A 20,156-nucleotide genomic window follows, 5' to 3' on the forward strand; every position below is an offset into this window, starting at 1 on the left:
TGAGTCAGGCAAGCCCACCCTTCCTGCCTTGCTGTCCAACAAGTCATGAGGCCTGTTGCTTCACAACACGTCACTGACTGGTATGGAGGAGGCAGGTCCTTAATGAGATCATCTATTTGTAAACAGTGCAATTAAAGCATGGAAACACCGAACTCAGAACCCGAAGTGAGTGGCAGAGTAGGACTGAGTGTCCTTCCAACCATCCCCAACATAGGATGTCATCTAGTCTCAGCTTTAAACAGCATGGATGAATCAGTGGTGCATTTCTTACTTTGCCTCTGAACAAATACTTCAGCAGATGGCTGCTGGGCAGATGCCACACAGAGCTCAGCAATCACTGATGCAAAGCAGTCAAGCTGCAATTTTCTAAGAGCTTGGGTGTGTCCATAGAAGCCCAAGTGGCCCTTCTTTCAGGAAGTGGTGGTTTCCAGGATTGCAGTAGAGTGGATTCAGTGGCACTGAGTGGATTCCATGGACTTCGATGCCTGTAGATCTCAGTTTAAGTCTTAGCCCCGTGATTCACCATCAGAGGACACTCACTGCCTGTGAAACTTTGCAGATACCCCAATCCACTCACACTTTTAAAACTAGGGAAATCAAAACCTATTCTTGAGATTATTAAAATTAAATGAATATACATACATACATTCTGTGCTATACCTTGTGTCTGGAGCAAAATCAATATTAAACAAATGTTAGCTAGTTTTGTGCTATTATTTTTTTTTACCACTATTATACAATCTCTTCTGAAGCTAAAAGACATCAGGCTAAGAGGTCTTACCTAACCTGAACAGTAAACTCTATGTTTACAAAGACTCCTGTTCTAGTACAGTTTGTTCCAACTGCCACAAACAGAGGGGTCCTGTGGTTCCTGGTCATGCCTCAGCTTCATAGATCAGACCTAAAAGACGGTGAGTTCCAGGCTCCTGGTAAGCATAGAAAATTTTCTCATCCAGGAAGCAAAAGTCAATTGTTTTCCACCAGAAAAAGAAAACTGAGAAAAGGATAGGGAAAGGGGGGGGGGAGAAGAGAAAAGAAGGGAGGAAAAGAAAAGAGGAATGAAGAGAAAACATTCAGCAGAACTGAATTCAAATTCCCGAACTTGCCATTTCAAACCAGACTCCCTCGGTTGTCTGGGCCTGGGGACTGGGCGAGGCTTGCTCTAGGAGGAACTCCGAGTTTCCAGATCACTTAGAGCAGACCAAGCTAAGCAGACCAATTAACAAAATGATCTCCGGAATCTTGCCATCATCTCCATCTTGCAGGCATATAGAAGTGACTCTAAGCTTAACGTTAGTTTCCCTTCTGTAAAATGGACGCAGCAGCAGCCACCACAGTGAGTCATTACACAAAGTAGATGAGACTGCCTACCCCAAATCCTGAGAACAGAGAGTTGATGTGTTTGTTCTCCTTCAGGCATGAGGCTTTGGGGGGTAGGTAGTATGAAATAAGAAAAATGAAGGCACGGATGGAGGAATAAATAGGAAAAGAAGCGTTCATAGGAGGTAGAAGCTTTATTAGTATGTCTCCAGGCGACAATCAAATCAGTAGGCCTGTTTTGAACACTGCTGTGCACAACCTCCTGCCCATAGCGTGATCTGAGGTCCCACCCCTGACTTGTATCCCCTGGGAGGAAAATCAACATTAGAGGACAGGTCTAAGAACAGGGTGAAGTTTCTGAACATCAAAGTGCAGTTAGCTTAAGGGGAACCAAACGCCTAGGCCAGTCCTTCCTGTTACTACTATGGAGGACTGGGTGAGAGCAGCAAAGAGGACGCTGTGCGATGCCAGTTGTTCCGGAGAAGCTCTGTAGGCTTTCAGCAGCCACCGGAGCAGCAGCCTGAACTCTGATTGTTGCAGGAGCGTTGAGACCTTTGGCTTCCTCCGCAGCAGCAGCCGCAGCCGCCAGAGCGCTGCCGGCGGCGTCTCCTGGGAAAGCAGCAGCAGCCGGTGGAACTGGAGCCACAGCAGCCGGAGTCACCACCGCAGCCGCCCCCGCAGCCTCTGCAGCAGCCTCCACCACAGCAAGAGGAGGAGGAGGACGAGGGGGCAGGAGTCGGGGCGGGGCAGGGGGCAGAACTCTGGGAAGACCCTTTGGAAAAGCCTTTGGCGCCCTGTTGAGACATCTCGGCGTTTGTCAAGATGAATCTGAAAGAAAAACAATCTTTTTTAAGACCCCGCCTTTTCTTCCCTATAATGAAACACAGAACTTTAAGTGTTTGCCTTGGAGAAAAGTCTGTCTGGCTTTGGGACAAGAGGGATACAAGAAAGAAAGAGAAAGATGGGAAACAAAGAAACAAACTCAAACAGGAGCTTCCAGTGGCGGAGGCACAAAGCAGGAAACAGAATTTGAAAGGGATCAGTGCAGTCTCCCTGACTGACGTAAGGACCATCCAACATTTTCCATCTATGGAAAATAAAGAGCATACGGCTGCAATTCATCTATATGACTCAATCAAAAATCACTTGGCTTCAGCCTTTTCCGAACTGTACTTTGACCACACAGCCCTTTCAAGTGGTAATCTCAGTTAATATTGTATAAGCATCACATCGGTCAGGAAACACACAAATATTGCCTGTGTCCCTCTGTCTTGGGTATAGAGAATTCGAAAACACAAAAGCGTGTTCTGCGCCTTCTTTCTTGCCTGTCCTCCACATTATAAGGAAAAGGCAGAGAATAGGAATAACTTAACCAGGGAACCTAAAGACCTGGGTTACTCAAAGCTCTTTACAAGACTGGAAAACCTTTCAAAGGTCAGCGCCATGCCAAGCCTTTGCATCTTCATAGGCAACACAAAAGGCTGGAAGCCCGATTCCACTGGAAGCCCAATTCACTGGAAGCCCGATTCCAACAGCTACATTCTGGCTGCATCCTACTTCCTCCTTTCTGTCTTCCATTCTTCCCAGCTTCCTCCCCCAGACTCCCGCTTAGATACTTACTAGACCTTGGCTCCACAGGAAGACTCACTCAGTTCTCCAACTGGAACTTGACACCTGCTAGGCAGAAGACTGAACAGTGTATGGCCAGAGAAGCTTTTATAAGATTCCAAGTCCATGTCCTTGGGAGGAGCCCATTTCTCAACAGACATGCTCAGCTGACACTTACATCCCAGAGGCATTCATCACTCAGATAGCACTGTAGGTGGTGCACGTGGACAACCAAGTCACTTCACAGAGGTGCCAGGATTGCTGTGGTGTGTTTACTTTTCAAACCGGACACTGTTCATAGCTGGGAGGGCTGTATGTGTGCTCAGAGAAGGCCTGGGGGGGGGGGGGTCAAATGAGGAGAGGTCTGGGGTTCTCTCTTAAACACTGTATACACACACACAGCAGGAGGAGAGGAGAACACGTGCACTGTTCCACTTTCTCACACTTATTTATGTATAGCTATCTCCTTATCATTTATTGTCTTATTCGCATCTCTATGGCCCTTGGTTCTTGTCTTTCATAGCAGGCTGCAGGCTATGTGATGAACCCTCTGGGTTTTAATAGATGCTTCTAGAGAGCACTGAAGGAAGATGATGGTGGGGATGGAAATCAAGATGGTGGTTTCTTCCTGTCACTATTAACAGGAGGAATAGTGCAGGCAAGGTTAAGGGACCAATAATACCAAAAGAAGTCACTTTACTATATTCCCATAATGTAACCCTGATGGATCGCAGACAAAAATGGTTGAGGAGTATAGGCCTATTGGAAAATAGTAAGCTGGCTAGCCTATGGAGCTCCTGTTTCTGATATCATCTCCTTAAGGATAGCTTGTCCCTAGAACTACTGACAAATAGGAAAAAGACAAAATAAAACAAAACAAAATGAAAAGGATAAAATAAAAGAGCAAAGAAGAAAGAGGAGGAAAATAAAAGCGAGAACGGCCCGAAAGTTCCCATGGTAATTGCTGCGTTTCAATTAGCTGATTTATAAAACTGGAGGAAACTTTGGAGGTCAACTGCCTCTGATTCAGTCATTGGAACTACCTGGTCACACCAACCATGAGTATGAGACATAAGAGAATCTAAGACTAAGAATTCGGGGATTAAGAGTGAGATAGGTTTTGGGGTGCACTGCTGGGTGTGGCATGAGGAAACGGACAAGGAAAGACAAGTCATAGAAGATACCCATTTCATTTACCATGGCTTTAGAGCCTGATTAACAGGTTGCTTACTGAACCAGAGCACCTGGCAAAGAAGAGGTAAGACATTCCAAGAAGAGAGATCAATGTTAGAAAAAAGAAGGAAGTAATGAAGTACTAAGTTAGATGTGGGTTCTCCTCTGGAAAATTATGCAAAAGGTGACGAAAGCCAGGGTGATAGGAATCAATAGGTCAAGTAGATACTCACTGTATGGACTCCTTACCCCAACTTTATGCATCACTGTTAACTATTACCAACTGAGGGGATAACTGCTTATCTTGTATACAAAGGCAGACTTGCAATTATCTATTCTATCATAAATATTTTTAGTATCTCCTGAGGAAGCCATGCCAATCCTAAAGGAATATTACATGAACATCCAAACTCGGTGACTTAAGTACCCTTGACTCCATCACACACACACACACACACACACACACACACACACACACACACACGTGTGCACACACGCACCACCACCACTAACACCAGGTGGGGGTAATCTTTGACTGAGATGGTTTCTTTATTCTGTATTCAAACCCAAACCTAAAATTCTAGGGTTCCAAGAATAGTGGACTCCCAGCATTTCACAGCTGTCTCCTCAGCTTACTTCTCTAGAAATGCTCTGCACTCAGCTCCCCTGGCTGGCAATAATCAGACCACAGTGTTTCTACTCACGAGAGCCCACAATGTGCACTCCAGACAATCTTTTTCTCCGTGATTAAGAGATAAACTTTTTCAAATCGTGGGTCCCTTTTGAGTGTCACCCTCCCATAATGGAGCTTTTCTGAGTACTGCTTGTCATCTCAACCTATCCCTGGTCCCCCCTGTACAAGTTGGTATAAGGGGCATAGGCCTCAGAGTACTAAGTTTTAAGTGGATTCAGTGCCAAAATGTGCGCTTTAGATAACGAAAGGGACTATGACTTGGTGTGGAGGGAGGGAATTGAAAGAGGGAAACAAAAGTACATTGGAAGGCCATGGTGTCAGGAATCAAAAGCTTTTTTATTGCCCAGAAAAAGATTTTTCAAAGCTGATTTTTCAATATCTCATTCTCAATTAGTTGTGTCAGAGAAAAAAAGCAAAGCCAATGCATCTCAGAGCTGGGACCTGAAGACCTCGTGGTAGATGAGCTTTAGGAAGATGAAGAGGACATACAGAGAGTTCTAAGGATTTCTGCGGGAAAAACCAGAGAAGAGGAGACCCTAGGCTGGCAGGTCTTCAGTCAATGCTGCTTTCCATGTTCTTTGTGACCAGGTCAGCAGCAACCTCCAGAGCAGCAGCTAGAGCCCCCAGACTGCTGATGGCTGTTGCTGCCACTGCTGCTGTCACCACTGCTGCCCCCACTGCTACCACAGCAGCTGCTGCTGCCACTGCTGCTGCCACTACTGCTGCCACAGCAACTGCTGCCACCACTGCTGCTGCCACAGCAACTGCTGCCACCGCTGCTGCCACCACTGCTGCCACAGCAACTGCTGCCACCGCTGCTGCTGCCACAGCAACTGCTGCCACCGCTGCTGCNACAGCAACTGCTGCCACCGCTGCTGCCACCACTGCTGCCACAGCAACTGCTGCCACCGCTGCTGCTGCCACAGCAACTGCTGCCACCGCTGCTGCTGCCACAGCAACTGCTGCCACCGCTGCTGCTGCCACAGCAACTGCTGCCACCGCTGCTACAGCATCCAGAGCTGTGACGTCGGCGACGGAGAGAGAATCGGGGCTTGTGGTGGCTCAGACAGCAGCCACCAGATCCAGAGCTGCAGCAGCCCCCGGAGCTGGAACCACAGCAGCCCCCAGAACCCAGGCTACAGCAGGAAGAAGTCGGAGGGCACTTTGGGGTCTTGCATTTGGGAGGGGGCTGGCACTGTTGCTGGCTCTGCTGACAGGACATCTCCAAAGGAACTGGATAAAAGTGAAAAATAATGCAAAAAATATAAGGTCAACAGCTCAAATGTTGCTTTGAAGACTGAACTATGAATTTCCAATATCTTATCTCTAAAATAGTTAGAAGTTTGAAAACCCAATCTCTTAAATTTATTTCAAGAATAAAAAGTACAAATGATCCCAGTATAGGCACTTCTTCCTTCCAAATAAGTTCACTGTAAGGTCAAAAAGATACTAGTACAATCTTCCACTACCTTTCACTTGCAGAGAAACCCTTCCCTCCTAACCCTCTTTTCCCCTTGTTCATCTTCAAGATTACCCTCAGTTTCAACCAAAGCCCCTTTCTGCCCAGAAAACCAGCATCAGAGTCTCTCTGGTCTGGGAGATGATCTACCTGCCTCAGGCACTGGAGTAGATCACTCAGCGAGTAATGGATTGAGGTGCTATGAGAATCATCTGCCTTTTATACAGTTCTGCTCTGACCTGAGATCCCTATGTGTGGGATACTGATAACATCTTTCATGAGGGGTATGTATGACTCCATCCCTTTACATCCCAAAGATCTAATTCCTCCCTCTATAAGCATCTGAGGTATTAATGCACAGAAAAGCCTCTGAGAATTGCAAGCCTGTAGGATGGTGATAGAACATTGCATATTACATACAGTTCTTGTCTGTCAGTCTCCTAAACAGCTCTGCTATGCTCCCTATTTCCTGAGATGAGCCAATTCAATTATAGAGCTCAGAGGGTAAAGATAACATCTGTTTCTTCTTCAGAATAGAAAGTAGAGAAAATTAAATGGTCCTTTTAGAATATGGACAAGAACCCAAAATAAAACCCTGTCCAAGCCAATGATGGTGGCATAACCTTGACCAAGAATGTTGGATATTCTATTGATGCTGTTTCAGGTAGGTCTAATGAAGATGATAGAGGTGGTTGGGATTCTCTTCTTGTCTTCTTGTCTGACATGCCAAAAAAGTCCATGAACATTTGACATTGATAAATTCCTCCAAGTAGGCAGAAATCATTGAAGGCCCTATTTCTACATATGATCCTAAAGAGTAGACCTCTGGCTGGCCAAATGTAGAGGGACCATGTGTGTATAGAGGGTAAAATGAGAGGAGAGAATTCAGCTGAGGTTGCCAGAAGTGGAACTTCAGCTGTAACAACCATCCCAAAGGAGAAGGCCAAGAGATCTTTCTTCCATAGGTGACCTAAGATAGAGATTTTTCTTCCAATGCTGGGAAAGGGGGTTGTTTTTATGCACCTATGATGGAAGACAAAACGTATTTTCCCTACAAAGAATGCTCCACGGGTAGATTAAATCCCCTGGGAAGTCACCAACATTGTTTGAGCTGGGAGAGCTGTCAGTAAGTAAACAGTTCATAATGAAAGGTACAGGGAAAGAACTGGAGATGGGGAGAGCAGCAGGGTCTGGGGTCCATTCCTGGGTGAATGGGCTGTAGTGGGAAGCACCATGCACAGTCATAACCCACATTCCAGGACCAGTTTCCAGCTTTGCTCTCTCCACCCAAACATTCTCAAGCAACTTGCTTAATTGTCTCTGTAAAATCGAACTAATAACAGTCCCTAGCTCCCTAAGTAAGGCAATATGGATAAAGATCTCAAAACAAAGCTAGACCCATGAATACACAATGAAACTTTAAAAAGAATCTGCATCAATGTGCTGATGTGCCAAATGACACCTATCAATGCACACAATCTTTATATTTTTAAGTATCAAATGAAAAACAAAAATGTATGAAAAGCTATGGGATTTCAGAAGTAAAGATAACAAAATCACTATAGATCCCATTTCATCTATAAGTGTATCCTAAAACTATGTGAGATGAAGAAAGAATGCTTATCTCAAAGGGCCATTTGCAGATTGAGCTAATCATCATTAAGCTCTTGGAATAATGCCTAGCATATAACACAACAGCTCTGATGTCACATGTGTTCTCTGATAACAAAAGATTAAAAGTATTTGTGTGTCATTGGTGAATGAGGGTATACAAAGACCATTCTCATGAAAATAATGTCACTTGTAATCCCATTCTCAAATATTTTACTATTTTCCTCCCATTAATTTTTACTATGTATTAGTTTTAGTGATCTGTATTTTGCATTGACTCTTTGTAATTTTCCTCATCCTATTTATGTAAGGGGTTTTCCTATTAACTTTTCAACTAAAATTTTAATGGAACATTCTCCATGTACTCCATTTGAAGAATGAAAGCCAGATGACCACTTCACAGACAGCTTGCCCATGGAGCAGTAGCAGGAGGCATTAACTCCTAAAACAAGTTCCATGTTTGAGTTCAGCTCCTCACTAAGCAGCATTGTTACCTTGAACAAATTATAATTTTAACCCTCTCCCTCATTATCCTCATTTTCAAAATGAAGAAATAGATAGCATTTATCTCTCAGGGTCATTTATAGAGTGACTAACATTCATAAACCCCTTAGAATAATGCCTAATATATATGAAGTACTTGATAAATATTTTTAAAAGTGATACCTGACACCATTCTACCTCTGAAGTTCATAACACAGGGAAGAGTTTGGGCTTAGAGACTACTGGCGGGGAAGCAGATATGCTGTTCCAGTTGCTAGATCTCAGTCAGAACCAACCTCTCTTGCTATGAGAGAACATGACTCAATTTTCTAGAAAAAGAATCTCAATAGATGCTAAAGGAATCATTTGTTTAATACATGAGCATGATGAAGTATAAATGGAGCAATGCCCATCTGCTTACAATTATTTAGATGTGCATCTGCCCGTGTGATCACACAGGTAAGGCCTTTGAGTTTAGAAATCTCTTCTAGATCTAACTTGTTGCTTTGTAAGCAGTAGAGGCTCAATTTTCATGTCTTCATCAGGTTGGACTTGCCATTTGGAAAAGAGGACAGATACCTCCAAAAAAATCTGGACTAAAGTTTCTTTTAGCAACTTCCATACAATTTATGGAATGATAGAATATCTAGGTAGAATGCTGACAACCCTAGAGGCCACAGCATTCTCCAAGAGGTCACTGGGTGGTTCTAATGCAAATTAGGACAGACAATCATTGGTTTAGATCAAATACCTCCCTTTTAGACAAGAAAACTGAAACTGGGAGATGGAAAGAGACTTCTGCTGACTCACACAAAGTTAGAGATGGAGTTGGACTTCAAACCCTCATCAACCTTCTCTCCATCACAGCATTCTGCCCCTTAGATGAATTTAATTTCTTTGTGTGATTTTTTTCCTAACAAGAGTCACTATATACATGGCCATCCTCTAAATGTGTAGGCTCTATATCTGAAGTTTAGACATGTCTGAGGAAAAGGATATATTTGCATAGAATGTGTAGAGACATTTCCTTTGAATCACCATTCCTGAATCAATTCAGCATGATATATACAGCATTTACACTCTACATGGTATTTTAAGCAATATAGATGTAATTTTAGGTATATTATAGGAAGTACATAGGTTGATGAAGATAATTTTCCTTATATGTAAGAGACTTGAACATGGTAGGAAGGGAGGCAAAGTGGGATTCACAGGAAATCTAGGACTAATCCCTGGGGATGCCTAGAATTTGCCTACTAAGCATGGCTATTGCCATGAAAATTGAATAACTGGAGTTGGAGTGAAAATCATAATGACTCTGGTGAATCGTGGCCGGAATCACAATTCTTGAAAAGTCATTTTTACCTCTCCTCTCCTCAATAACTACGAATGAAGTCTCTGTATGAAAAGGATTGTCAGACATCACCAGGGAGGGGCTATCTGGCAGGACCCAAGGAGCCTTCCTGGGGCAGCACCACAGTGATACCTCTTCTGTGGCCCAAAAGTTCAGCTTTGCTTAAACCTGACTTATCACTGCATCTTACTCACAGACACTAACAACATCAATGAGATTCAAATATGGGCCTGACACGTAAATCTTCCTGTAGGAAAACTCCTGGAAGAAGTGGAAGTGCAATCTGGACATCTGAGGATGAGGTTGCAAAAAGACCTCAGACTTTGATGGTGAACAAAACTAGACAACCCCATCACATCATATGAACACTTCCATTCCTGGGCAGATCCAGAGGGTTGTTCTTGAAACCCTGTCCTGTGGCTTCCCTTTCTCTGTTCCTTTCTGCCAATCCTGCTCTGGAATCTGATCCTAGGGAGCAGAGCTTGGAGTAGTTTTATTCTCACACTCCACATGCTGATCCAGGATTTAACATTTAAAGATATCACACACACACACACACACACACACACACACACACACACACACATCTTTTTTGGACAGGGTTTCTCTGTGAAGCTACAGTGATCCTGGACCTCACTCTGTAGACCAGGAAAGCCTTGAACTCAAAGAGATCCACCAGACTCTGACTTCCAAATTCTGGGATTAAAGGCATAGGCCACCACAGCCTGGCTTGTTTGTGCTATTTTCAGTACTCATGATTCCCTTGGTGTAATCTCTGGTAGTCAGTGATACCCACCCCCAGACTTGTGAATGTTTTACCTTATACAGCAAAACAGACTTGGCATGTTTGACTAATGTTAAGGGTCTTGAGATGGGAAAACCTTCTTGGATTACAGAGGTGGGCCTAATGTCATCATGAGAGTTCCTCTAAGAAGCAGGCAAAAGGATAAGAGTCAGAGAAAGAACATATGACCAGGGGAGCTCATGTTGGCATGAGGCATTTTAAAAATAGAGGAAGGGTCCATAGGCCCAAGGGTGTGGGTTACCTCCGGAAGCTAAAAAACACTAACAGCTTTCCTCTTCCTACAACTAAAGGGTGTGCTGGGGGAAAGCTTCTAGAACTTCTACTATGAATCTGCAAACTCCGTGTTCTTCCTTCTTAGACACTGCTGTCTCCAGTAATAGAATATTAAAGACATAGACAAAAGCAGGAACACTCGAGGCTGAGTCATGGCTACTTGGAGACAAAGCGTATGCATGAGTGCTTCCTGAGAAAACCCTATTTCTGGGACTGAGCCACTCCAGGTCAGACTGGCAATGTCTGAGCTGGTCCTTGATCTTTCAGATGCTCATAGTCAGCTGTGATGATATCTCCATCATGAGGAACATTTTCACAGCTGGAGCCTGAGGCAGGAATGCTCCAGGATCCTCTAGGATGAGTAACTGGAGAAAGGAGGATCCCTTCTCTTGGAGAATAAATAAATATATTGGGTAGGCACTGGGAAAGAGTAAAAATAGCCAGTGAGGCTCCCAGGAGCTCATGCACAGAGGCATCTTGTTTTTCCAGCTGGGGATGAAGTGGCATGCTCAGGTGCAGTGGGGAGGGGCCAGCTGCACAGGACCAAGCACTCCAAGGCAGCTGCAAAGACTCTACTGTCCAGCAGGTGACACTTCCTCTGGGGAACTCAGCTGACTCTCACAATTGCACAAAGCTGTCTGTCCTTATTTGTCACTGCTAGAGGAACTCTTCTGGCAAAGATAGTTTTAAAAAATATATAATTGTCTCAACTCACACTGAGAACCCACAGAAATCCCAGGGTTTGGGTAGACAGTGAAGAGGCAGGATGATACTCTCGATCCACCATCATCCACTAGGTATCCTAACAGTCAACATCCCAATGGAGTTCCCACAGAACTGTAATAGGATCAGACTGAGTAGGGAACAAAACCCAGGCAAAGTGAATTAGACAAGTAGTATATAGAGGGAGTTATAATATGTAAGTAGTACAGTGGCTATATTTATTTTAGGCTTTAGATAAGTTAATATAGTATATAAATACATTTGTACTATGTGGAGCTACATCAACATGCCAACAGCAATTATTTCTGAGTGGGAAATGACAATTATTTATTTATTTATTTATTTATTTATTTATTTTTCTGTACATGTATTTTCTAATCTTGCTTTATTTATTTGATTAGTTGATTTGTTAGTAATTTTCTTCACTTAATATTTAACTTACCGTAGAGATGCTATCCAGACCAAAAATGTTAGAAAAGTTCCCACCATTTTGGATTCTACTTCATTTTTGTTTTGAGTTTCTTTTAGCACCAGGCAACATGCTTGTCACTGGACATGCAAGGATGGAGTTGTTACCCCACCATCATGTCTCTGAGGCTCAGACCCCTCTCCCTGCCTATCTGACCTCTAGTGTGTTGCCCTTCTGTTGAGTACCCAGAATACAGAGCTAAAATACAGCCATACTCTGAGAACACCTGCTGAGGGCAACCATGCTGCAGAAAGAAAGCCTTGAGGGTGAGGTGGGAGGACCAAGAAAAGCAGGGTTGGTACCACTGTCAGGATAACTTGCATAGCCTGGCCCTGAGCTCCAAATGGGGACTAAGAATATTGTTTTCAACTCTTTGTATGTCAAGTCGTGGCCAGATAATACCAGGGACTTATTAATTTAGTTAAAGTGCTGGCTCCAATAGTGAGAAAAGTTAGCTGTAGACGTCAACCCATGCAAAATCATCTTCCCCTTGGAGACCTTAAAGCTCAATTGACTATGCTTACACTCCAAAAGTTAAAGATATTTAATTTGACTTTGTACATCTGAAGCCTAGCTCCAGAGCACAGTGCAGACTCAGTAAAGGGGAGGAAGAGAAAGAGGGAAGAAAGAAAGGAAAAGAAGAAGGAAGAAGGCTAGAAAAAAAACAGATGGAATATGAGGGACAAGTAGCTTTTCCATTGTGCTCCTATTTCAAGTAATGGAGAGTGTTGATTTCAAACAGTGAACCAAAGTAACTTTTGCTTGACACAGAAAAATACCCATAGATTCTAGCACCGGGACTTATAATTGCAGTTGGAGCTGCTCTTTCTTCACCTCTTTTCCTTGACGTTGGATGCTCACGCCCACCATGCTCACTCCAGCTCAAGGCTAAACCTGTCCTGCCATGCCAAGACTTCCCTGGCCTGATCAGCCATGCTTCTGCCTCTGAAGCACAAGCAAAGTGTGGCTGAGTCATGTTTCAGGCATCTGGACAATTTCACAGATGCCTGAAGGCTCTGTGTTAATGATGAAATGACCAAGAATTTCCTGCTGCCGTGGTGACAATCCTTTCCATCAAAATCCAGCAGATTTATCTTAGAACTGACTCTGTTCTGTGCACACACACACACACACACACACACTCACGCAAGCACTTGCCTCAGTATTCACAAATCCTCTTGCTACCTTTAATGTCTTCCTACTGCTTCCCCTTGCTACCATGTGACTATCTACTCTCTCCTCCCAGATCCCCATCCTTTACCCTACCCTCTCATGACATCAACCATTCCACTGACTCTCGGCTGGGTTGAGTGGGCATGCTGTTAAGCACTGAAAGGCTCCAACTTCATGCCACACCCTCAGGCTTCCTCAGTTCTAATATGGTCAATATGGTAGGCAGTTAAAAGAATGACATTGGAAAAGGCATGCTGTGGTTAGGGCAAACTGCTCACAGCAATCGTTGTGTATAATACTACCAGTGCCTCCCTAAAAGTTGCCTCAACTCTATCAACAAATGATTCCAACATGGGTTAGGAGCCATCTTGCCTTCTCCTTGTCCACCACCTTCACATCTGATGATACACATGGATTTCTTCCTTTCAGCCCCATTCCCTCTTTTCTACAGATTCTTCCCATCTTTCTAAAAGATAAAGAGTCTGAGCTACTTAGAACTTTAATAACTTCCATGCTATTCCCAAAGGAAAATAAAAATCAAATCCCCCCCAAAAGTACCCAACTTCTTAATAACTTAACATCTTCTAAGAACCATCTACCTTTATGTTCCCTGCACCATCTAAATTCTGTGGCATGACCATCGCTGAAAGTGCCCAGATGTACCTGCCCCTTAGGAATAGCCTTGCTTTCTTAATGTGATTTTCAGGTTCTACCAAGGACTGTGTCTAGGAAACCTGCGCAGACAGACCCCAGCTACTCCTGCTACAGAGTAAGACTTAGAGAAATGACTGTTATGCTCTGTGCTTGCCAGTTTTTCTTGATGAACTCAGAGTCTGCCCAGCTCAGCGTGGTAGGGTTGTTACTTCCACGTGGCTCAGGACATCATTAAAACTCCAAGGAGACCTTCTGAAAGTCTGACCCCAGCTTCCCTAAGAACAGGTGCCTCAGCTTATTCATCACAGTATCCTCAAGGCCAGACACAGCTCATAGCATTCAGCAAATAGTTCTTGGATGAAGAAAGAACCAGTGGAAGAATGAGAGCTTGCAGTCATTGTCACAGAGGGAGGAGGGCCCACAGGGCCAGTGTGGCTGTGGCACAGCAGGTTCTGACCTTGACTCAGTCTGATTCAATTGGAAATTGTGACTGAAGTCACTTCTCCTCAGCATGTTGCCTTGGTCACCTAGGGATGCTTGGCAAACACTGGGTGTTTGAATTCCTAGGTAAATTAGGTGATATCAGGCCCTGCTTGAGCTATTATTAGATTTCTCAGATCACCTGGAGTCTATCAGGTATCCAGGATATCTCTTCTTATCCAGAGATTGTTGTAAGAAGTCAGGACAGGTGTTCTAGCCACAACATATCTTTTCCACTGGTACTATCTTAAGTGCCTACCTCCATGACCACATCAGGATTGAGGGAGTCTAATGGTGAGTAAGTGGAACCTTGTAGTGTTCAAAGGAGTTCATTCAACCCACTGAGTGCCAGGAAGACTTGGGGAAGTCTTATGAAAAGATGAAAACCTGATTGATTTTTGTCTGCTGAATCCTCTCCCCCATCCTACACCCCACCTGCCACACATACACACACACACACACACACACACACACACACACGAGACAGCTGCCTTAAGTGAAGAGAAAATGGGTCTCCAATTTGATGATTTAATCACTACTATTCTAAGGAGGTTATTCTGTGAAATCCCTTTGGATGAGCTTTCTGGTTGTCTGTCAGTTCCTAACATACACTGTAACGTCCTAGTGATCATAGTCTTCTGTTACAGACAGAGCTTAGACCCTGGACCAAACTTCAGGTACCAAATAGATCTGACAGTTTTAGATTTATGATGTATTAATAAATCCCAGGTGACACTTGTAACATTGTAGAAGCTGGGTAAATATTTGCAGTAAGAAGGAAGTGGAACAGAATGAAAGAAAGGAGAAAGGAAGTTAAGTCGGCTACTGTACTTGAACTAGCTGAGATCAAGTTGGCTAGAGAGAAGTATCAGCCTGCTTGGCCACTCTGCAGCCTGTGCTTGATGCATAAGCTAACTTCTCAGACCTCTGCTACATCATACCAACCTTGGGACTCTTGGACACAAAAGCTCATTTACTTGAGCAGAAAGTCTGTTGAGTCAGAAAATGTCATTCTGTAGGCACCCTTTGTGGTACATAACCAGTGCCCTAAAACCTTTTGTTGCCGTGTCTTCAAGCTCCGATCCTTTTTTGGACTTTCCATGAATATCTCTTCCTATATTCACCCCTGAGACTACAGATGGGCCTTGTCTCCAAAATATCACCTCAAAAGTACTTTGTCCCTCAGTTACCAAGGTGCTGTTTCTCATTGGGAGCCAGGATGCAGGAGACTGAATGGATTCTGTCAGGAGAGTAAAAAATGAGGACCAGTTTGGAGCTACTCATCTTTAAGGTTGAAACAGTTTAATGGAATAAATGCAGTTAAATAAAATTAAATAGGAAAAAGAGAAACCTACCCTTGAGTCTTAACTCTACCCTATCAACATTACAACACTGAACATCGTTCATTCCTCCTTTGAACCTCAATTTTTATCAACAAAATGAATGATTATCATATGCTATCTAATCAAATGGCTTCAATGCACTTGGTGAACCATAAAGTATTATGAAAATATAAGCTAATAATAATGACAGAAACACAACCAACAAGTAATGATGTGATAATCAACTTGTGAATGGTATTGTTACTCACATAATCTGAAGCTTTATGTGACATCCTTGGTTCTAGAGGCCAGAGAGTAGCAAATCATCTACTAGAGGGGACTGACAGGTAAGACATGAGCATCAATACTTCTGGACTTTGCTGATCTAGAAGACAGTACTAAGCACAAACAGTCCTGGTCACAAAATAGCAATAATATATCTGACAGCTAATTTTTGTGACCCAGCCTTGATAGACTCCTCTGGTGGCTGGGGAATGAGTGAGTACTTTGGTCTCCCTAGCTGGTTCTGCAGGCCTCCAGGAACCAGACTGTCAGGTGAGACAATAATCTGGGCTTGGGAAGTCACTCTGCCTCCCATGACCAGTGTAACCTCATAAGAACAAGGAAGAAGCTGATGAGATGAATTCTACAAACCCACCACACTGAGTGGATGTGGTAGAACTGTCTCTAAGGTCTCCCTCGGGTTCACTCTTTGGGAACCAATGGTCCATAGAACTGTGGCTAAGATCCAAACACCAGAAATACCTCTTCTACCAAGTTACATTACATACAAAGGGCATGTGGAGCTGCTGTTGGCAGGCTCATGGGCTAACTGGTTATCTATCAGTCTTCAAGAACAAAGGAAGTAGCATCAGACTGCCGGGCATTGTGTGGATTTGAAAGACATGCATGGGAAGAACATTGAACCCCTGTGCTTAGGCCTTGGGTAAAGACAGGGCTTGAGTGGATGGAAGCCTAAGTACACACTTATGAGACAATATGCTAGGTGCTGTTGAAACTACCAAGATATCTCAGTGATGGGGATAACAGAAAATACTCTGTTCTCCTTTCAGAGACCCATAGTTCTTTGCTAGGGAACAAATGCCTTCCTACCAGCAGCCTGTCTAAGGAGTCTACCTCTGACTTTCTAAGCTAGGAGCAAGATTCTCAATGCTGGCATCTGATATTAGGTTACCTTGGGCAAATTATTTAGCTTCTAGGACTCTTGGTCTCTTACCCATAAAATTGTGCATTTTCTCAATAATAAAACAAAAAACAATTTTTTTTCTGAAAACAACCATTGTGTGCTAGGCTAGGGGACATAATTTAAGAGCACAGTAGCAAGTACAGAGATGTCTGCTCATCTTCGTAACTGAAGGTTCACCAGGACAAATATTGAGAAAGGACAGCGCGTGTTCAAAGTCTATGGATCTGTAGAACTGCAGGGAGGTGGGTCAGCCATGATGCCTCCTGAGGTCCTATGGGCATTCAGCTGGAAGATGGATGGGAAAGTGTTCCTTGTACCTCAAGTCACTATATAAATAGCATTTGCCCATCTATCCTGTGTCTGTTGCCTCTCCCACATAAAACTAAAGTCAGATTATAAGCAAGATAAGCAGGAAAACAAGCAACCACTCAGACTTCATCATGCAACAGGGACTTCTTCACAGTCTCACCCAAAGTAAATATTATGTTACCATACCAGGATAGGGATGTTTGGAGACTAACTATTAAGCCCCAGGCCACATAAGCTCAGGGATCAGACACAAAGGTCAAACAGGTGCCTTTCTGCTACTGCCCAGTAAACACAGCAGTGATTCCTGTTGGTGTATTCACCCTCCACTCTGCTCCTCAGCTTCTAGGTGAGCTGGGGAAGAACAGACTCACTCACTCATAAGATGTTAAGAGAAAAGGGCGTTCCTGCCAGGAAAAAAATAGCTTAGTAAAATGGGCAGTGGCCCTGTGCCAGAAAGCCCCATCTCCACCCGCTCTGATGTTTGCCCTTATTTCAAAGGCTGTATCTTTGTGGGAGATAAGCATAGTCATGCTATGAGCTGAATTCAGCTCAGCTTTCCACCACAGCTAACACGGAGTAGACAGACACAGAAATCAAGGTCCAGAGAGGAAGAGCTTCCCATCTACGGAACAAACTGAAGAGTGCACGGGGCCTGTTTCTGAGCCTACTTTCATTACCGCACTGTGAAGTGGTTCCACAGTGCCAAATTATCCTGGCTGATGTCTGTGCTTCTCATGTTCCCTCAGGCTTTCTCTGCACTTGCAGAATCTACTGTTTCTCTGCGAATCATTTGAGGCTTGCAGCTAAGCATGCTACTTCCCAATAAAGCAAAGATCTTGGGGATTTGGGATTAGATACCAGGAGGAGTAATATCAAGTAGTACCAGGGCAGGTGGAGTAGTACTCTATGGTGATGCAGTGGCCACTAAAGTAGATGGAGGAGTCTTGTACAGTGACTCAGTACTTGTTTTTATGATAAGGATTCAGAATAGTTCATTGGGTCTATTTAAAAAAGAAAGTTAAGGTGTCAGGTATTCTGGAGGTGGAATCAGAAGAGAAACCACTGAAATACTATGGAATTAGCCTCCTCCTGCTTTAGGATTAAGACACATGCCCAGTTACTCCTTAAGATAACTAAGAGTAGGTGGCTGTAGGTCCTGGGCTTATACTTGAAACCCTTGTTCCTAATCTTAATTTCTTGTCTTTGAAATGACAAGCCAATAATCCAGTAACTATTTATTAAACTGATAGTGTCTTCCAAACTTAGAGCCTGAATTAGAATGAGGGTAAAAACACTAAAAGAATGAACTTGAGCATGGACAAGCTGTCACCTTTGCTGCATATGAACAGACAACCTATAGTAGAAACAAAGACATACAAAGGGAGCTATGGATCTGAGAGCCAGTGGGTTGGATTTGAGTCCCAGCTCAACCTGGAGTGAGATATTTAATTTCTCTAAGCCTAGGGTTTATAGAATGAAATGATTAGTCAGGTAGCATGATTGCTGGTAGGTAAACAGGAAGATAACAAATAGATAATAGATAGAATATGAAGAATTTTATAAGGATATATTTCACCTTTTGTGTGTGTATATATATGCATGTACTTATATAAAGTATAATACAATAAAAATTCTATGAACTATATTAAGCAAAAACACTTTAAATAGTGTCATACATGCAGTAATCATCATATAAATGTTCACTGTTTTCAAGATGATACATAGAAGGCAGTCTGCAGTTTCCATAGAAGAAAGCACAGGGAATTCTGATTCCTTGGAGAAGGAGTTTTGCACTGGCCAGCAACAGCTTCCTATCCTGATGTGCATCTTTCTCACCTAGATGCAGTGCGATTTTTGACTCATGCTTTTGACTCTGTCTCCCCCTAGTGCTCTATGTATGCAAAGCAAGCCAGGTACTCATGTCTATAGGGCCATATAGAAAGACATGTTAGAGACATGTTAATATTCTGAGACTTTACTACCAATTCCTAGAGACTTAGAAGGCTGTGTGGTGTGGCTGAGAAGTAAGAAGGAGCAATAAAAAGAAGCAGAGTGGGAAGAAGGTTGGGTAGGGATCCCTTTGGAACAGTGAGAAACTTTTTTGCAAAGACAGTTATATCCAATCAGCTTAAATAACAGAGATGTTTTCTTGCCATTCTGTAGTCTGTAGCACCAGAAAACCTGATGCCTCCCTGGCCTTCTATCCGTTGACTGTAGATGTCCATCTTCTCCCTACATCTTTGCAGATCTTTCATCTGTGTCTGTATCCCAAACCTCTGAAGCCCATGGTCATATTGGGTTGCTGCACACTCTACTAACTTCATTTAAACTCAATTACCTTTAGTGATCTTGTATTTAGATACAGACACATTCTACAGCACTGAAATTTATATTTTAACATGCAAATTTTAGGAGGACAAAATTCCCTCTATAATAATAGATAAGAGGCATAGTCCATGCAGGGAAACAAAACTAATCATTCCCACAGAGACCTTGGAAAGGACAGAGATGAAAATGGACACAAGTACATTAATGCCTGAAACCATGCTTAGCCCATGAAAGGTTTGGGTGGATAGAAATTATTTCAAGATCTCAAGGGAGCAATAAGGGAGGATAGCTTTGAAGCTCCAGCATTGGGAGAATTAGGAAGTTAATCACATCTCATTTCCTCTCCACAGTACAGGAGATGTTGGTTCTCTGATTCCCTCTACAGCAGCTGTTCTCAGCTTGTGGGTCATGACCCATTTGGTGTTTGAACAAGCCTTTCACAGGGGTGACTTATCAGATATGCTACATATAAAAAATATATATACATTATGATTAATAACAGTAGCAAAATTACAATTATGAACTAACAACAAAATAATTTTATGGTGGAAGGTCACCACAACATGAAGAACCAGAGTAAAGGGTTTCAACATTAGGAAGGTGAGAACCACTGGTCTACAGCTTCCTGGTAGCCTTGAAAAATAATAACTGATTTCCATATGAAAAACTAGTAACAATGAAGGAACAGAACAGATGAATGATACTAACTTT

The 20,156-nt window shown here is 43.2% G+C and overlaps 2 protein-coding genes across 2 annotated transcripts; both read right to left on the reverse strand.

Annotated features, from left to right (window-relative positions):
- Positions 1-1,499: 1,499 nt before the first annotated feature.
- Positions 1,500-3,011, reverse strand: Crct1 (cysteine rich C-terminal 1). Its single transcript, XM_021157205.1, has 2 exons — positions 2,941-3,011; positions 1,500-2,148 (listed from the first exon to the last, which is right to left on the reverse strand). The coding sequence occupies exon 2, from the start codon at positions 2,124-2,126 to the stop codon at positions 1,818-1,820; it is 309 nt and encodes a 102-aa protein (XP_021012864.1). The 5' UTR covers positions 2,127-2,148; positions 2,941-3,011; the 3' UTR covers positions 1,500-1,817.
- A 2,373-nt stretch (positions 3,012-5,384) lies between these two features.
- On the reverse strand, positions 5,385-6,017 carry LOC110290606 (keratin-associated protein 5-1-like). Its single transcript, XM_021157180.1, has one exon. The coding sequence runs from the start codon at positions 6,015-6,017 to the stop codon at positions 5,385-5,387; it is 633 nt and encodes a 210-aa protein (XP_021012839.1).
- Positions 6,018-20,156: the final 14,139 nt, after the last annotated feature.

The sequence above is a fragment of the Mus caroli genome, chromosome 3 (assembly GCF_900094665.2).
Source record: "Mus caroli chromosome 3, CAROLI_EIJ_v1.1, whole genome shotgun sequence".
Lineage (NCBI taxonomy): Eukaryota > Metazoa > Chordata > Mammalia > Rodentia > Muridae > Mus > Mus caroli.

Coding starts and splice junctions, on each gene's coding strand:
- Crct1 (XM_021157205.1), bottom strand. CDS start 2,126: ATGTCTCAACAGGGCGCCAAAGGCTTTTCCAAAGGGTCTTCCCAGAGT.